Source organism: Carassius carassius, chromosome 1 (assembly GCF_963082965.1).
Source record: "Carassius carassius chromosome 1, fCarCar2.1, whole genome shotgun sequence".
Classification (NCBI taxonomy): Eukaryota; Metazoa; Chordata; class Actinopteri; order Cypriniformes; family Cyprinidae; genus Carassius; species Carassius carassius.
Genome location: NC_081755.1, coordinates 45,928,867 through 45,948,164, shown reverse-complemented (window position 1 = coordinate 45,948,164; position 19,298 = coordinate 45,928,867). Strand labels below are relative to the sequence as shown.

Here is a 19,298-nt window from a genome sequence, read left to right as displayed (position 1 = left end):
TTATGTAAACCAGATTGCATGCAATCAGTTACTACCCAGCACTGTACTTACCCTGTACTTACATTGTACTTAGTTCATATTTGTATTAATTGAAACTATTGAACAAGTCAGTGTTTTGAACCCGAGCGAGACTCAAAGTGGCACCGAACAAGAGTTGTTTTTTGAACAAACTGAACAAACGAATCGGAGTTAACTAGGACGATCCCATCCCGTTCAGCTAGTTCACTCAGATGAATCAAAATTTCCACCATGCTAGCAATAGCAAAGTAGCAAATTGTGGTTTTGCCAGCTTATGATGTAAATTAAACGCAAAACAAATTACACAGACAATCCGGCCTAATAGGAAACGTCAACACGTTTGCATTTGATTTCATGGGGTTTTTAAAAAAGTAATTATATGAAGTGTGTGTAACAGTAATCAAATGCTCTTAATATGCAATTATTTTGTGGAGCAGCCTGTAATTATGCATATTGATTGTTCTTGCTGTTGTAATTAATTATATTAATATGGACCCTGTAATGTAAAGTCTTACCAAATCTGAGTTATTTCACTCAGTCAGTAGAATGTTCAGGAAAGGGTTAACCTGTATAACCTGTGAAATCTCTGTCATGTCAGTGAACTATAAGCAAAAAGTGTGTAATATTGTATGTTAGATATGTACAGAATACAAATCAAGCAAAACTATAGACTAGAATGTCAAGGTGCTGCTAAAGTGTTTGTACTGTATATCATCCAGACTGATATTTATTAGTTATTTGTTTTATAGCATATTTGCCTCTGTCCTTTTTTCTCTAAGATTGTCTATTCACACTACTATTAAAGGGAAGATTTACGAATACATTGCAAAAAAATGACCTAGAATCCAGAATCCAGAGTGGCCACTGAAAAGTATCGTGAGTCATGTCTGAATGTCATTGCAGTAGATGGTTTCATATTTTGTATAATGCAAAAAGGTTTGTAGATTTTTAAGTATGACTTCTGTGTTCATGTACTTTTTGGGGCCACTACCCGAAGGGCCAGTCGAAAACCAATAATAAATGTTTTCATGTCCAGGGTTCCTTCTCTCTGAACAATCATCAAGCTTATATATTTGGACATTACTGCCAATGTATTGATACGACAGATCATTTAATGCCACGATCAGCCTTCATGCAAAAAATAACAAATAAGGGGGTAAGATATATATGTTTCCTGATCCTTCAATCTTTTTGATAGGGTCATGTCTGCTTATGCGGCCTAAGAGACACTAAAATTGTTATTTTTGAGCACATGTTTGAACAATAATGTACATATTTTATTTGATTAAGTCATCAAGGCCGTTCACCTTTGATATGTGTACAAGAATGAATGTATGTGATCAGATATGAAGCATTTTTGCTTTGATTCCAGTATATAGCCACGTTTTACAGGTTCTTTAAGATGTTTGGCTGATCAGCAGTGAATCTTTCTATATTATGTAGGCCAAGTGAATGTACTTGTGTATTTCCAGTGAATGTACTGTATGTTATGGAAAATAGCATGCAAGTTATTCTGATGTATATTTTCTTGAACACATTAATCATTAAAAAATGTATCACCTTTTACCTACATTCAGTGTCTGAAGTTTCTGATTATTACCATATGAAGACAACTTATTTAAGCCTAATGAATAAATGTGCTGAATCTATGTTGAAGACGTGTAAAACCCATATTTAAAATAAACGTATTAAATAATATAATATAGGCCTATATAATATGTGCATAAAATGTGATGTTGCAATGAAAAAAAAAGTTTTTTTTTCTTATATGCATTTTAAAAAAATAATAATATTTGGATTAATAGAAAAAAAAAAAAGATGAAAATCTGAGCTTGGCAGTTTTGGTAAATATATCCAGTAATAACACACCGGTTGTTAGCTCACCTTCCTGCACAATAAATGTTAGTGCTCTTGGGTACAACGCTCAAGCTGCTCGAAGTAATTAGTACATTTAACTGGTCCACAAGCAAATTCAGCAACTAAATCAATGCGATGTGGCTCACAATCCATCATTCACATTAAGCCTCATCTGCAGCAGAAAAGGCCCTTCTTTGTCCACTTCTGCTTACTGTTTATCGTGCCTGACAGACACAAGCTTGTGACCCAACATGCCTCATTACCCTTGACACATATGAGTCAATCTCCAGCAGGCCACAGATACAGGAGCTCATTTCCAAACACGAGCGTCTGGGCTTGTCAGCCCCGGGGATCAGCTGCTGATAAAGTGCTGTTTTAATGTCCATGTTAATGACTGAATTAAAATGAAGCGGAACTGAGGCCCAGCTGAGCAGGTTTGGCTGTTTAGTTTCTGCACGAATATCACTGTATTCTATGATTTCACCAGTGGACAATTATTTTGGAGAGCTCTTCACAGCATGAAACGGACATATATTTCCCCTAAGTAGATCTTAAATAGAGTTCAGCATTCCCATTCATCTTAATGACTGATGCATCAAGTTTTTGCAATCTTTGGGCATGGATGTTTTTTGAGTCAGCTGAGCTTCACATTCTACCAGAATTATCATAAGAAATTAGACATGAACGGTCTCTCATGTCATATTTACAACTGGTGATATTATAAAGCCTATTTGATCATATATGTGGACCTGGAACACAAAACCCGCCTGAAGTCGCTGTGTATATTTGTAGCAATAGCCCAAAAAACACTGAATGGGTCAAATTTATAAAACTTTCTTTTATGCCAAAAATCATTAGGATATTAAGTAAATATCACGTTCCATGAAGATATTTTGTAATTTTCCTACCATAAATATATCAAAACTTCATTTGAAGAACTTCATTTGGACAACTTTAAAGGTGATTTTCTCAGTACTTAGATTTTTTTTGCACCCTCAGATTCCAGATTTTCAAATAGTTGTATCTCAGCCAGATATTGTCCTGGCAAACCAAACATCAATGGGAAACTTAATTATTCATCTTTCAGACGGAGAATAAATCTCAATTTCAAAAAAATTCACCCTTATGATATATTCCCCTATTTTATATTATATGTAAAGGCTGATGTATCAAAAGAGATATATAACAAATGTCCTTTCTTTTACATATTCTATAAAAGGTTAATTAAACTATTCCATTTTAAAACATGTGCTTTTCCGACTATGATTTCATATTTCAGGCTTTGCAAGGTTAAAAAGAACTTTGTGTTTAAGGAATAAAGTCATAAAGGTTTGGAACAGCATAAGGTTGAGGAAATAACAGCAGTGAAGATTTTTGTTGATAAACTGGTTTATTGATTTTCCATTTTCAATCTTACAGATCATTTGATTTTACGGGATTAGAAGGCGATCTTGAGTAGAATTTTGTGGAACTGCTTATGTAACTAACAAAAGCAAGTCAGTGAGCAAATGCTAACATTTGGATAAAAAAAAAAAAGTTCTGCTTTTTAATCCCATAAAGAAAATGGTAAAAACTGGATTTCTCAAAACAAAAAGCACATTACAAAAAGGGGAAGAAAAAAAAGTCACAGTAAAATGGAGCTTCTAGTACAAACCCAGTGAGTGTACAAACACTGAAGCAATAAAACCAAACACATCCACCCAAACATTGATGTTACAAGACAGGGTTTTTACGCACAATCCTGAGGTACTAGAGAAAAGGGAAAACACTTGGACTATTTATGTCACTTCCAACTAAAATATGAGCGTGCCAAAAAGACAAGCCACTCGTGAGAATGGAGCATCTCGCTAACGGGACGAGTTGGAACTGGAGCGGGAACGATGTCGTCTGCGACCCGGAGACCTGGAGCGGGAACGTCTCCTCACCGGCGAGCGTCGTCTCGGAGAACGAGACCTGCGGAAAGGACAAAGTGTCAGTTCACGATAAATCACAGACGTGATTAATAACCTGCTCAAACACACAAGGTAGTCTGACTACTCTGTGAAACACAAGGATGAATAAACAGAAATGCAAGGTGGAAGGACAGATCTGACTAGGGCTGTCGCGGTTAAGAAATTTCCCCTGCGGTTATTATAGGTGGCTCAATAGCGCGATATGCGGTATTACCACCGTTTTTTTTTTTATTTTTTACATAATTTATCCTGATTTTGCTGCATACAAAGCTCTATCGTTGAGTTATGTAGCATATATTGTTGCTTTTTTAACTGACAGAGAGACACGTTTTAAAACATTTTTGTTTATGGTTAAATGGGAAGTCGTGGCCTAATGGTTAGAGAGTCGGACTCCCAATCGAAAGGTTGTGAGTTCGAGTCCCGGGCTGGCAGGAATTGTGGGTGGGGGGAGTGCATGTACAGTTCTCTCTCCACCCTCAATACCACGACTTAGGTGCCCTTGAGCAAGGCATCGAACCCCCAACTGCTCCCCGGGCGCCGCAGCATAAATGGCTGCCCACTGCTCCGGGTGTATGCTCACAGTGTGTGTGTGTGTTCACTGCTCTGTGTGTGTGCATTTCGGATGGGTTAAATGCAGAGCACAAATTCTGAGTATGGGTCACCATACTTGGCTGAATGTCACTTCACTCACTCACTTTAAATGCCAAACAGCAACAAGAACATGCGTTTTCCAATACATTTTTTTTAAGAAATCAAAGAGTTTTAACATGTATTAAACGTATTTGAGCGAGACTTTGGACAGCAGCGGAAATCTAGACTGATTATCGCGTCACCACTGGCCCACCAGGACAGTGGATTCACGCTGGAGTCGATGCACTCCTCATGCAGATAGCGTGTGAGCTCGTTATCTGCTCACGCTCTCTTGGGTATGGGCACTGACGCAGAGGTTGTCCGTGACTTCAGCAGGTATGCCTGTTACTTTCACGGCTGTATTTTACAGATTTCGCAAAGGCTTCAGCTACTCCTAACTGTCGGCCGGTCTCAGCTGTTCTTTTTGATGTTGCTCCGCGACCTGATGCTTGAGGGGGCAGCTGCGCTGGATGAAAGGGGACACTCTAAAACGCTTAACATGGCTTAATGTACTAAGACAGAGATATTAACAGACCAAACGCACTAAAAATCATACTAATTAAGTATACTATCTAAAAAAACGTTATAAGAAAACGCTTAATGTACAAAGACAGTGATTTTTAAAAACCAAACTCACTAAACATTATACTAATAAAGTAGTATACGATGTATAAAAAAAAAAAGAAAAACCTGTTGATCCCTGAATATGAATGCAAGTCGTTTAATAACACGTTAAGCCTTATGATGGTTTTCTATGAGAGGAAAAGGCTTAACGTGTTATTAAACGCGTTGAATTCATATTCAGGGATCATCTGATTTTTTTGTAGATAATATACTTTATTAGTATGATGTTTAGTGAGTTTGGTCTGTTAATATCACTGTATTAGTACATTAAACCACGTTAAGCGTTTTTCACGTTAAGCATTTTAGAATGTCCCGATGACCTCAAATTAGATGTATTACCGCGTCACAGGAACCTTTTTGCAGCAAATTTTGCATATCGGCTCATGTATATTCGCTTGCTCGCCCTTTTCATTGGGTTGAAAGCCAAAATGTTCCCAAACTGGCGACGTGACATTAGGTTTTGGGACGAGATCGAGCGCCTCCCATCGTTTCAGCCGGCCTATTCAAAACTAACGAAGCACCATAAAGCTACAAAGGCTCGCGAGAAAATTACAGTCGTAACCATATTGTATCATTAATTTATGTAACATTGAATGCACAGTGACAAATTGAGAAAAAAAAACAAGGCGGCCACAGCCTCATCAAAAAAAAAAAAAAAAAAAAAAAAAAAAACTGAACACTGCGGTTGCCGCGGTTTCTGCGGTTGCTATCTTTCCTCTGCGGTTTGCTTGTCAATAGCGCGTTATTGCAATATTGCGGTTATCGCGACAGCCCTAGATCTGACAGTCGCAAACAGCGTTACTGAGATCAAATGTATCGCTGTACAAAAAAAACACAGCATGCCAGCAGGACTGAAAGACATTAGGAAAGCCAACCTTCTCCTCATGCGAGGCGGCGTGCGGCGCCACATGGGAGGCGGAGGAGGCATGCGCCGCGGAGGTGGAGACGGTCTTCTCGGGGCGGGGCGTATCCTCTGGGCCAGGACAGCTGTGGCTGTGATTTCCTGACCGTCGATCTGACCTGAGGACAGTAATGGAGTATTAAAAATCCCTTCAAATGAACTGAAGTCACCTGATCTGTTTTTTTTTTTTTTAAGTTAAACAAGCTGAAACTGAGAAATGTGACTTGCCAATTGGCTAAAATATGTTTTTTGGTGACACTAATTAATGCATTCATTAACTTAATAATGAGCAAGACATTGGTTACAGAATTAATTAATCTTTGTTAATTAGGGTAGTTCATTAAAATGCCACTGTTCATTGTTAGTTCATAGTAGCTTTAGATTTTATACAATTGTGCACTCACGATTTTTCTAGAATAACCTTTGCTGCCAAATTATCCACTAAACTACCTCATAAACATAATTTGACAAAAATACTATTATGTATTTTTTCAGTTGTTATTTTTCATTAAAATTAAGTTTAACACACAAAAGAGTGAAAATCAGTTCAACAGAAGTATAGAAATACTACATTGATTTAAAAATATATAAACTGTGCTGGTTTTGGAAAGGAATCAGCCGATACACAGAATTTTTATATAGGTATGAAAAAAATGCTTTCGCTGCATCCCTAAAATGAGCCTTACTGTAAAGTGTTACTGTAAAGTGGTATCTTTCTATGTTTTCTTTTAGTTAACCTTTGTTTCAAGTAACTAACATGTTACATGTAACATGTAAACCCTGAAACGGATTCATTTGTTATTTTGTTTTGGTCCCCCACACAAACCTCCATCCATGTGTTTGAGGGCTTTCTGGGCGTCTTCTGGAGACTCAAACTCCACATAAGCATAACCCTTTGACAGATTTGGGTGCAAACGGTCCGGGGGCATGTCAATCATCTTGATCTTGCCATAAGTCGAGAAGATCTCTTGAATATGTTCCTACAGGAAATCAAAAACAGAAGCAGATCAGCAGTTAGCAATACAAAAGAGCTGAGTAACGAAGTCAGGATGAGTGCGGATGCACCAATACCTCGACATATTCAAATAAATCTGTTTAAAATGCAAGTGCAAATGTGCTTTTAATGTCTGCTGTTTGAGTAATGATTAAAGTGGGTTTTTGTGTGCGTGTTTTGGGTTACATATTTTATGAAATTTTATATATATATATATCAAATGATGCATTATCAATTATGCATCACTTTGCATACATTTCTGAACATTGTATAAAGCCGTTTTGTTTGATTTTGTTGACCGAGCTAAAAGGTTTTACAAGGGAATTTTAGAGATCACTATCACCACATAAATCAGAAAATACTGTCAAACACCATGTTTCTAGGGAAAATGATATGGGGTGAATGATATGAAGAAACCCTTCTCTAAGAACCAACAGAATATAAGGAGGAATAAAACTGGAAAGTTTAGTTCATGTAAGAGCTACAAAACAAAAGGAGACTTCAAGCTCAAATTTACATACACAAATAAATCGTAAAATATAAAATAATTAAATAAAAACACTTAATCCATTTGTGTGTACCTTGGTAACGTTCCTGGTGAGTCTTCCCAGATGAAGTTTGGTGGGTTTGGGGCTCGGGCTCCTCCTCTTCCTCTCTTTCTCATCAGTCCGTTTTTGTGATTTGGACCTGGTTAAAAGCACAAGTTAGGTGCCATGCCTGGTTTTCTCATGTATGAAATGTGTTGGGGGTCAAAAAGCCCAGAACCTACTTTGACCGCGAGCGGCGTCGGTTGTCGTGGCGGCGGCGGCTCGGGCTGGGAGACCCGGAGGATCCGGACGAACTAGATGATCGAGAGGAACTGGAGGACCCGGAGCGGCTGGAACCAGAGGAAGAGCTGGAGCCGCTGGACGAGCCCGAGCTGGAGCCGGAGCTGCTGCTGGAGCTGGAGCTGAGGTCGAATGAGATACACGTGTTCAGAAAAGAGCCGAAGTATCACACAAACATGAGCCCTGACCTCCATCCCCTCTGACCTGCTGCTGCTGCCGGTGGATTTGCTGCGGCGCTTGCGGATCTTGTCTCGGCCACGCTCCTTCTCCGCTCCCTCTTTCCCAGCAGCCTTTTCCTTCCCTCGTTCCCTGGGTTTGTCCTCTGATCGCTCCCTGCGCTTGGTTGGTGATGGAGCCCTGTGTGAAAAAAAGTCACATTAATTTAAAACAGTCTGCAGCAACAGATATATGATGAGAATTATTATTATTAATGACCACAATAAGCTCTCAAATAAAGACCATTATTATGACTCTTTATTATTATACTTCACGTTTTAGTCATCAAAACTTGTATAAAATTCAGTAGCGCATGAACAATGTGAACAGAGTGCTTAAAACTCTTATAGAATGCAAGTGATTTAGAAAGATGAAGGAAAAGGGTGACGTTATGAACAATAACCAAAATAAAAATTTCTAATGATAGCTGCGTTTTTATTATGATCTTCCTCATTATCATGATTTTTCACATTTAAGTCACCCAATTTTGTATAAAACTTTTAATTTATTCAATTTAAGCATTCAGTTTTATGCATTTTATGTATTGATAAATGCACAGAACCAAAATAATTCTATGCACAATTTTATACTGAAGTATCGAGATTATTTTTTTTTTTACTTTGTTTAAATGCAGTGCACCACATAAAAATTCTTATCAGATAGATTAATTTAAGAATATTCCAACAATATAAAACAATATTTTTAAATGAAGTAACGTTAAGTTAGTAACGTTAAATCAATCATTTACGTAATTCACCAAAGGCATTCAATGCGCATGCCAACAAATACACCTCGTGGAAACTCCTAACGTTTTTTTTAAAGTATAAATAGTGCATGAGAATAAATAAATCCGTCAAATTATTTATAGGAAGTACGTTTAACGTTATTGATTCGGTGAATTCAACGCGCTGAGCTAATGCTAATCCCGCCGATATTGAACCCGATTACGCAAAATGTAAAAATAAACAAATAATAATAGTCGCTAGCATCTCTCTGAGTGCACTCAACCTCATACACGACGGAAAAACAATGGCATATTATGAATATCCTTCTAAATAAAGGGTCAAACTTACATGATGAACGGACAAGCGCTACACACTTTACGTCGTGCGTAACTACCGTCGCGTCTTTATGACGTTTGCGTGAGGACGCAGGCGTGACGCCGCTGATCCTGCGACAGGCGCACGGAGGCTGGGGGTCCGTTAACGCAACGGTCGTAAAGTAAACCACTAATGTGTGCATTTCAAATAAAGATACTGCTGTTGTGTCGATAATATCAGAAGCACGTCACGGATATGCACACAAGCATGTGTGTTTACAATGGAGCAGATCGTCTCTTTGAACATAAATAACAGAAGAGCAAAGTCGCAGTAGGTGAGAGATGCTTGGTTTCCATTGTGTTTGTTTACGTTACTGGATCACTTTGCAGTGTCGCTACATCAGTCTACACTTGCTCCCTGCAACAAATGTGTTTTTGGAAAATGCAGCTGGTCTAAGCTTTTTGAAAAACTGCTTAAACCAGTCTAAGGTGGGTGGGTGTTCCTGGTGGCCTGTGTTCCTGGGGTTTGGGGCACAAAAAAAAAAAAAAAACGAACGTAATGCTTCTGAAACGTTATAGCATTACTGTTTGAAATATATACTGCCTGTTATTAGTTTATATTTTCAACATTAATGCTATAACGTTTCAAACTGGCGTGTGTGTGTCTATATATATATATATATATATATTTATACACACACACACACACACACACACACACACATGTATATAAACATGGTTTGAAATTATTGAAAAAAAAATCTAAATGAAATGCAAATAATGAATGTAAAAATGTGACAGTTGTGTGTGTATATGTTAACATTATTTTATTTCAAGTAGCAAAAATTTATTTAATGGTTTTGTTTTTTTAGTTTTAGCTTTAGTTAAAACCTGAATCCAGCAAAATCCCTGTTACTTTTTAATTAATTATTTTGTGTGTGTGTTTAAAGATCTGCTAACCCTACATTCTGACACAACACAAAATTAAAAGTGTGTGTGTGTGTATAAAAACTACTAACAAGAGAGATGTAACAGCAGTTTTTTAGGGAACATCATTTTGTTTTTTCATTGATTTCAGGATCTACTTGAACAACCAGTTTTTTTAGTGTCAGTGCTGTGGTCTCCAGCATGGGCAGACTGGACGACGCTGCCAAGCGTAAGGTGGTGGAGCTGCGGGAAGCAGGTTTGAGCTTCCGTAAGATCAAAGCTGTGCTGGAGCTAGAGAACATCAAGGTGTCAGCGCAGGCCATCTACCTTTTCCTGAAGGAGTTTCAGGGCAGAGCTCGAAAAAAGGACGGAGCATCTGCGAACAGCAGTCATTCGTTGCCGACGTCAGCCAGGGAGGTGGGCAGCTCTGAGACTCGGCCGGCCGGCTGGAGCGATCAGCAGCTCAGAAACCTCCTCCGAGAAGCTTCTCGAGTCGCTGCCTCCCAGCAGGCCGGGGTGTCCACCGATGGGAGAGGAGGACAGTCCTCCAGGACGGGTTCTGCAGGCATAAGAGAGGCACAAGGAGGGGAAAAAGATGAGGATATCCGGATTGTCAGCGTCACCTCGTTGGCACAGGGTACACAGCACACTGGCGTCCAAGGGCCACGTTCAGGAGTGGGAACCGGAGCGATGAGTGGTGCTAACTATGTAAGACGACGACACACTCCTTCACCTGCCAATCCTGTGCTAGTGGCTCGCAAACGACTGCTGGACAAGGCTTTGCTCCATAGAGCACGGGTGGGTGCAGTGTACTGATATACATTACATTTACATACACCACTATACAAAAGTAAAAAAAAAAAAATATATATATATATATATTTTATTCGGCAAGAATACATTAAATAAATCAGAAATAACTGTGAGACATTTATAATGTTAGAAATTTCATTCACTTAAAATAGTTATTTTCAAATACATTGTAAATAAATGCTGTTTTTTTTTAGCTTTCTGTTTAAAGAATCCTGAAAAAAAATTAATCATGATTTTCAGAAAAATATTAAGCAGCAAATGCGTTTATAACATTGATAATGATCAAAAATATTTTTTGAGCAGCAAATCAGTATATTAGAATGATTTCTAAAGAATTGTGTGACACTGAAGAAATGTTTAGTACAGTAATATAAAGCAAATTTGAATTGTAATGCATTTATACATTATGGGATTATTACATTGCATCAAAGTACATTATAAAAAATGAGTCATTAATTTACAATAAAAATGACTGTATTACAGTAATTAAATTCACATTACAGAATAATGCACTTAGGATAAAAAAAGTGTTCATATATATATATATATATATATACACAGTACAGACCAAAAGTTAGGAAACATTACTATTTTTAATGTTTTTGAAAGAAGTTTCTTCTGCTCATCAAGCCGGCATTTATTTGATCAAAAATACAGAAAAAAAAAATATATATATATATATTTATATATATATAAATTATGTTTCTTTTTGTGGTTATGTTTTACCTTAATATCTTGCATGTGTTTTGTGAAGGTCAGAGACAGCGTTCCTCAGAGCGGCCAGCAGGTGTCGCTGTCAATGAGACGAGACCCCTCTTGTTTCTCTGGATCTGAAGGCAGAAAGCTTGCTTTAGCTCAGACATCATCTTATGACCTGGCTACAGCCAGGCCTCCAAACATAGTGAGTTATGAAACATCATTAATACAATTATTTTATGATTAGAGATAGATAAAAATAAACTTTAATAAACAATAACAAATGTGTAACATTGGCATGAAATTGTGACGTATATCAAAGTGAAACGGCTTCTCGAACAAGAAAAATGTTGGACAGGTCTTGATTTTGTCTATGGGGAATTAATTGGTTTACTATTGGTGGATCTCATCTGAGTGATTGAGGTTGATCCCGCCCTCCCGCCAGTAAACATGTCTTCAGATAAGAGTCTGAAGAGGGAGAAGTTGTTGTTGATTAAAGAATATTTCATAAAAACAATCATTCTAAATGTTTATTTCATGGTGGCTTTAAAGGTGGGGTAAGTGATTTCTGGTAGCCAATGTTGACATTTGAATTCACCAAAACAAACACACCCCCTACCCTAAAAGGGTCTCACCCTTGTTTTGATAGCTCCACCACACACATACGTAACCCGGGCAATGATTAGTTCTGTGAAACAAAGCAAAACCAATGTTATATTGTGTCTACACTGGACGCGAGTGGACTCATTATAATCAGTGATGCTGTCTATACCATATATAGATATCGATATATCCGATATTTACATTGGTCCTACTTATTGCCTTAAGCCTTATTTTGTTCAATCAGACATTTTCCTCTTTTGTTTTTTATCTGCCATCTCTGTCTTTCTGTCGCTCCGCTCGGTTTGGCTAATGTCCGTCCTGTGCACTAACTGCTCTCTCCTCCACATCATGAGTAGACACGGCCCTTACTGCTGATTGGCTACAAGTTTGTTTTGTTAGTCGGCCAGAATCAGGTTTTGAAAAATCACTAATCCCACCTTTAAGTGTCCCATCACGTAACCAATACGCAGAATGATTTTTAAATAATTTAATAAAATGTAATAAACAAAAAAATGTAATATTGGTGTTTTTTTATTATTATGATTATTATTTTTCATCAGTATATAGATTGAGGGCTTAAATAAATCTTTATTTCCCAGAGATCATTGCACCAAGGAGCCAATCCTCACAGGAGGTGGATGCACCAGCGGGTTAGTGCTCCCGTTCGCGCTCCTCAACACCCTCCGCGTGTCGGCATCCGCCTACCCGACCCATCCACCTCTGGGACGACGTCCCAAAATCCAGCCCCCCCTGCACGGGTGCAAAACGTGACCAACCAGCCCTCACCTCCTCCCCAGCGGACCGGCCTGGACCCTGGAGCCGTGAGCGGCCTGCAGGAGCAGATCCAGCTGTTGGGCTCTGAGCTGAGAAGTTTGGGACTGGCGTTGAGGATGATGGTGGACCATCAGGGCCGACTGGAGAGAGAACAAGCCCAGCAGACTCAAGTCCAGAAGCAGATCCTCAGCACCCTGCAAGATCTCGCATCCAAATTCGACCCTCTGCAGTCTGCATCTGCACCGGCGTCTTGTTCCCTGGCCTCCTCTACACCCTTCGTCCAGACTGCGGCCGGTCAGGGCGCTTACGCTCAGTGCAGCCAAGCTCAGACACGATACAACGAAATCCATGATTCTGGTCTAGAGAGCATTGAGGTGTTTTCTCTAGACCAGCTCAGCCCACCCAACATGAATGGGTTTCAGCAGTGCCCGACCTCCGGGGGGCCCCCGTTCACCCACACACAAGCACGCACGCCGACATACACGCAAACACACTCTCAAACATTTGCCCCCCAGTACACACAGCCACACACAGACTCCTTTACGGGGATGGATGATAAATCAGTAGACATGCCCTCCACCAGTACAGACGGGTCATTCCTGGCCTGTAGCCCCCCTAACCAGTCCTCTAGTCTTCCGGTTTCACCACCCGAGCCCGAGCTGAACATCATTAAGGTGGAGAACGCCTAAAAATAGCTCAAATCTGTACTTCACAGTCCAAATACTTTGGATTACACTGTATTTTATTGTGCACAACTGTTTTAGCTTCCAAGAGATTGAAACCCGTACAAAGTTAAAAAAAAAAAAAAGTTTCCTATGTTTTCAGTTTTATTTAATTATACACAGTAATTTTGTCTTTTTATATGAAATATTTCATTTTTTAAAAGAAAATAAATATCCGTAGACATAGTTTGTGCTGTTATTTTTGTATTACGGTTTATTTAAGCACAGTATCATAGTAAAACACTCACTGGTTTAGAAAATGAAAACCTGAACAGTAATAGTTTGTTGAATTATTATTTTTAGATGTTTAATACAGGTATGGTCTATTCTAATGTTTTAAGATTGAAATAGGAATGAAACGTCTGTTTTACAAATAAATATTTGATCATAAATGGTATGACTACATGTTTTTTTTTTTATGCTTCGAAATCCTCATCAGAACAAGTATAAAAATTAAATAACTGAAACTTTTGTAATACCTTAAATGGACACCTTATTTTACTTTTTTTTAATTTACTAGCATATGCAACTTTTTTTGGTAGAGTTTGACAAAATGTTAAATAATGATAGAGTACAACATAAATATTCCAAATCATATTTTCGCCCTAGCCTTTATCACTACAGTAAGCCTATGAGATGTAGGCTAGTTGTATTTTACATCTTTCGACCCTGGTGGTCTATACACAGTAGCCAGAGCAAGAGAAACATTAGATTTCTTTTGCATTTCTGACAGTGTAACATTAAGCAGAAGTATTTCAAATGAGTTAAACCTGTATCCTGTTTTCTGGGTAACATTGAGAATATCACTATATATTGTTGCAACACCTCCGCCACGGCCAGTCTGACGGGGCTCATGCTTATAACAGTAGTTTGCTGGAGTAGATTCATTTAGACCAATATACTCACAAGAGTCTGATAAAAACAAAAAAAAACGTAGGCACTTGGAGGCTTTTGCATCTGAACTCTTCATGTATAAAGAGCTTGGGAGCTAAATGACCAATAGCTGCTAGAATTGTGCAATGAGACGCATCTCTTCATGTGAGGAGTGTCTGTCCATTACATTAGTCAAAAATGTTATTGCTAGCGATCAGTTACATGTAATGGAAAAGATGTCAGTATAATTCATTAAGAACTTTAATTAACAAAATTGTATGTTTTAATGGACTTATTCTAGTCTTCTTATATGAATTTAATTGTGTAAAAACAATTTCCACAATTTAATTAAGTTGATAAAACAATTTGTTGAGTGTATAGTTTTGAAATATATGTAGGAAGTAAGGTCTACTATTACTCATCTCAGACAGACAGAAACCACAAAGACCTTCACAAGAGTTGCATCAGATGAGCTTGATGCATCAGGATTAATTCAGCTCTATATTGTTCTCACTGTGCCTGAAATGTTTCTAAATATTAACATTTACTTTGTGGTACCATGAATCTGAACAATGAGGTTCATTTTGGCTTATTTGCATCATCATCTCTTGATCGTAACAGAGTAAAATATTTTGAATCTAAGTATTGTTTTGAAATCTAAGGAGCTGATGTGGCAAAATATTCTACTGGAGAAAGAGGAGCTTATTCCTCCATAAGAAAAATTTAAAGTCATTGCTGTCAGGAAAAGATATCAGAAAGATCTCTGGTGTGAAAAGCTCTGGTAACCTGAACTGTGCTCTATTCTAGGAACCGACCAAGACAAGAACAAAAGACTGGCAATGAAAGCACTGAACAAAGTGTGTTGAATCTAAGATATAAGTACATAATCCAACATTTGTCCCTACATTTGTCAGAAAACAGTATTTGTTTGCATAATTTTAACATTATTAATTCAAAGGGATTTTATATATGCCTCTAATAAATGTTTTGTAAAATATTTTTGTCATTTTATGACATTATTTTGTCATGATCATGGGTGTAGGTTTAGGGGGGGACGCTAGGTACTAGTCTCTATCAATATTTTGAGATTACAAATTTGTCCCCACCAATATTTAGCAAACTCCTTTAAACTGTTATTTGGATCTTTGCAGTGCTATTTGGATTGATTCTAACGGCCGAAACGACGACAAGAAACACAAGAACAAGAAAGTACAAGAAACGCCATAATTTGATTGGCGGCGGGGTATCTGACAGGCTACACGCGCGGGCCGGGACTACTTTTGTGTGTGCTTGCGTGCGTGCGTGCGTGTGCGCGCATGTTGACGACGCCGAAGGTAAGTTACCAGGGTTGTCTCTCTGCCACATACAAAGACCAGAGTAAAAACATGTGAATGTGAATGTGAATATTAGCTTTGTGATACCATGAATCTGAAAACTGCATAAAGCAGAGGGTTTCAGTGGATACTATAGTGCGCACATGATTGGCAATTAAAAATGGATACTAGTTTTAAAGGATAATATTTAGTCAACACATCACTGCCATTTGAATAACGCCTTGACAAGATTAATTTATTTATTCATTTATTTATTATCCTTAATTTAGATGAGTCAATATATATTATACAGCCTTTCAGATATAGAGTGTCTCTAAAAACACGTTGATATAAGTCTAATTGTGTTGTCTGTGAACTTGTATGAAAACTTGAGTTGATTAATTCATAAATGTACAATTGGGGCAGCTGTGGCCTAATGGTTAGAGAGTTGGACTTGTAACCTGAAGGTCACAGGTTTGAGTCTCGGTGCTGGAGGGAGTTGTAGGCGGGTGGCAGTGAATGAACACCACTCTCTTCCACTCTCAATACTCATGACTGAAGTGCCCTTGAGCAAGACACTGAACCCCCAGTTGCTCCCCGGGTGCTGGATCAATAGATGCCCACTGCTCCGGGTGTGTGTTCACTTCTCACTGCTGTGTGTGTGCACTTGGATGGGTTAAATGCAGAGCACCAATTCTGAATATGGGTTACTTGGCAAATGTCATGACTTTCTTTCAATTTTTTTTTGTTTTTTGAAAGTTATGTTTTGGCAGTGGATTAGGGATGTCCTGGATGCCCTGCGTACACATCTCTATTTCTGTACATCTTCAACAGTTTCCATCATGTACCATTATTACACATTTTGAGGAGATCAGGCAGAGAATATCTGGCCTTCAGGTTAGACAAACAGGAACTCAAGAGTTTGTCCGATGTGAAACAGCACAAACATCAGATCTCCACAAGTGATTATGATCTGAGCTACACGCATCACAGTCACGCTATTATTATTATTTTTTGTTAATAGATGCTTTAACAAATCTAAATAAAAACCAAACGGCATGCTATAATACAGCATATCGAGGAAGAAACGTTACATTTAATAAAAAATGTATTAATTTTTGTTGTTGTTGTTGTTATTTTTTTTAAAGAGCACCCACTGATGCATTCACCTCCTGTGAGAAATGCATTACAGTTTTCTAGTATGGTACTCATCATTTATAACTTACACAAAATACCTTTCTGCTACTTTGGATGATACTTTTACTCTGACGAAACATCAGACCGGTTCTCACAAAAACCCCTTTGTAAGTGATTGTCACATTTCACTGAGAATACTGAGAGGTTTGACAAACAAACTTTAATGCAATAGAAAAGCTTTCATCGTTTTAATTAGGTTAAGTTATTTATTTATTTTTTGGTATGCATTTGAAATATTTTATAGGTTTTATAAATGAGCATAATACTTATCATAGACAGACAGGAACCCAGAGTTTGAGTTCCCAAACTCTGAGTCCCAGACTCAAGTCCACCCACACACAAGCACGCACGCCGACACACACACACACACACACACACACACTCTCAAACATTTGCCCCCCAGTACACACAGCCACACACAGACTCCTTCACGGGGATGGATGATAAATCAGTAGACATGCCCTCCACCAGTACAGACGGGTCATTCCTGGCCTGTAGCCCCCCTAACCAGTCCTCTAGTCTTCCGGTTTCACCACCCGAGCCCGAGCTGAACATCATTAAGGTGGAGAACACAGGGATCTTTCGACCCTGGTGGTCTATACACAGTAGCCAGAGCAAGAGAAACATTAGATTTCTTTTGCATTTCTGACAGTGTAACATTAAGCAGAAGTATTTCAAATGAGTTAAACCTGTATCCTGTTTTCTGGGTAACATTGAGAATATCACTATATATTGTTGCAACACCTCCGCCACGGCCAGTCTGACGGGGCTCATGCTTATAACAGTAGTTTGCTGGAGTAGATTCATTTAGACCAATATACTCACAAGAGTCTGATAAAAACAAAAAAAACGTAGGCACTTGGAGGCTTTTGCATCTGAACTCTTCATGTATAAAGAGCTTGGGAGCTAAATGACCAATAGCTGCTAGAATTGTGCAATGAGACGCATCTCTTCATGTGAGGAGTGTCTGTCCATTACATTAGTCAAAAATGTTATTGCTAGCGATCAGTTACATGTAATGGAAAAGATGTCAGTATAATTCATTAAGAACTTTAATTAACAAAATTTTACGTTTTAATGGACTTATTCTAGTCTTCTTATATGAATTTAATTTTGTAAAAACAATTTCCACAATTTAATTAAGTTGATAAAACAATTTGTTGAGTGTATAGTTTTGAAATATATGTAGGAAGTAAGGTCTACTATTACTCATCTCAGACAGACAGAAACCACAAAGACCTTCACAAGAGTTGCATCAGATGAGCTTGATGCATCAGGATTAATTCAGCTCTATATTGTTCTCACTGTGCCTGAAATGTTTCTAAATATTAACATTTACTTTGTGGTACCATGAATCTGAACAATGAGGTTCATTTTGGCTTATTTGCATCATCATCTCTTGATCGTAACAGAGTAAAATATTTTGAATCGAAGTATTGTTTTGAAATCTAAGGAGCTGATGTGGCAAAATATTCTACTGGAGAAAGAGGAGCTTATTCCTCCATAAGAAAAATTTAAGGTCATTGCTGTCAGGAAAAGATATCAGAAAGATCTCTGGTGTGAAAAGCTCTGGTAACCTGAACTGTGCTCTATTCTAGGAACCGACCAAGACAAGAACAAAAGACTGGCAATGAAAGCACTGAACAAAGTGTGTTGAATCTAAGATATAAGTACATAATCCAACATTTGTCCCTACATTTGTCAGAAAACAGTATTTGTTTGCATAATTTTAACATTATTAATTCAAAGGGATTTTATATATGCCTCTAATAAATGTTTTGTAAAATATTTTTGTCATTTTATGACATTATTTTGTCATGATCATGGGTGTAGGTTTAGGGGGGGACGCTAGGTACTAGTCTCTATCAATATTTTGAGATTACAAATTTGTCCCCACCAATATTTAGCAAGCTCCTTTAAACTGTTATTTGGATCTTTGCAGTGCTATTTGGATTGATTCTAACGGCCGAAACGACGACAAGAAACACAAGAACAAGAACAAGAAAGTACAAGAAATGCCATAATTTGATTGGCTGCGGGGTATCTGACAGGCTAAACGCGCGGGCCGGGACTACTTTTGTGTGTGCTTGCGTGCATGCGTGCGTGTGCGCGCATGTTGACGACGCCGAAGGTAAGTTACCAGGGTTGTCTCTCTGCCACATACAAAGACCAGAGTAAAAACATGTGAATGTGAATGTGAATGTGAATATTAGCTTTGTGATACCATGAATCTGAAAACTGCATAAAGCAGAGGCTTTCAGTGGATACTATAGTGCACACATGACTGGCAATTAAAAATGGATACTAGTTTTAAAGGATAAT

At 38.2% G+C, this 19,298-nt stretch overlaps 2 protein-coding genes across 2 annotated transcripts; one reads left to right on the top strand and one right to left on the bottom strand.

Moving 5' to 3' along the window:
• Positions 1–3,246: 3,246 nt before the first annotated feature.
• Positions 3,247–9,231, bottom strand: LOC132152600 (RNA-binding protein with serine-rich domain 1). Its single transcript, XM_059561348.1, has 7 exons — positions 9,093–9,231; positions 8,005–8,160; positions 7,746–7,928; positions 7,558–7,663; positions 6,809–6,962; positions 5,957–6,101; positions 3,247–3,828 (listed from the first exon to the last, which is right to left on the bottom strand). Coding segments are annotated over exons 1-7 (852 nt in total). The 5' UTR covers positions 9,095–9,231; the 3' UTR covers positions 3,247–3,722.
• LOC132152589 (uncharacterized) lies at positions 9,196–13,985 on the top strand. Its single transcript, XM_059561340.1, has 4 exons — positions 9,196–9,393; positions 10,137–10,783; positions 11,553–11,699; positions 12,697–13,985. Exons 2-4 carry the CDS (start codon positions 10,187–10,189, stop codon positions 13,558–13,560), a joined length of 1,608 nt encoding a protein of 535 aa, XP_059417323.1. The 5' UTR covers positions 9,196–9,393; positions 10,137–10,186; the 3' UTR covers positions 13,561–13,985.
• The last annotated feature ends 5,313 nt before the right edge of the window (positions 13,986–19,298 follow it).

Bases quoted from the DNA above. Each gene is read 5' to 3' on its own strand.
- LOC132152600 (XM_059561348.1), bottom strand. The intron at 6,102-6,808 runs GTTTGTGTGGGG...TACTGTCCTCAG, and splicing joins CCTCAAACACATGGATGGAG to GTCAGATCGACGGTCAGGAA. The intron at 3,829-5,956 runs GTTGGCTTTCCT...TCCTTTCCGCAG, and splicing joins CCGCCTCGCATGAGGAGAAG to GTCTCGTTCTCCGAGACGAC.
- LOC132152589 (XM_059561340.1), top strand. From the start codon at position 10,187: ATGGGCAGACTGGACGACGCTGCCAAGCGTAAGGTGGTGGAGCTGCGG. The intron at 10,784-11,552 runs GTGGGTGCAGTG...TGTTTTGTGAAG, and splicing joins CTTTGCTCCATAGAGCACGG to GTCAGAGACAGCGTTCCTCA. The intron at 11,700-12,696 runs GTGAGTTATGAA...TTTATTTCCCAG, and splicing joins CAGCCAGGCCTCCAAACATA to AGATCATTGCACCAAGGAGC.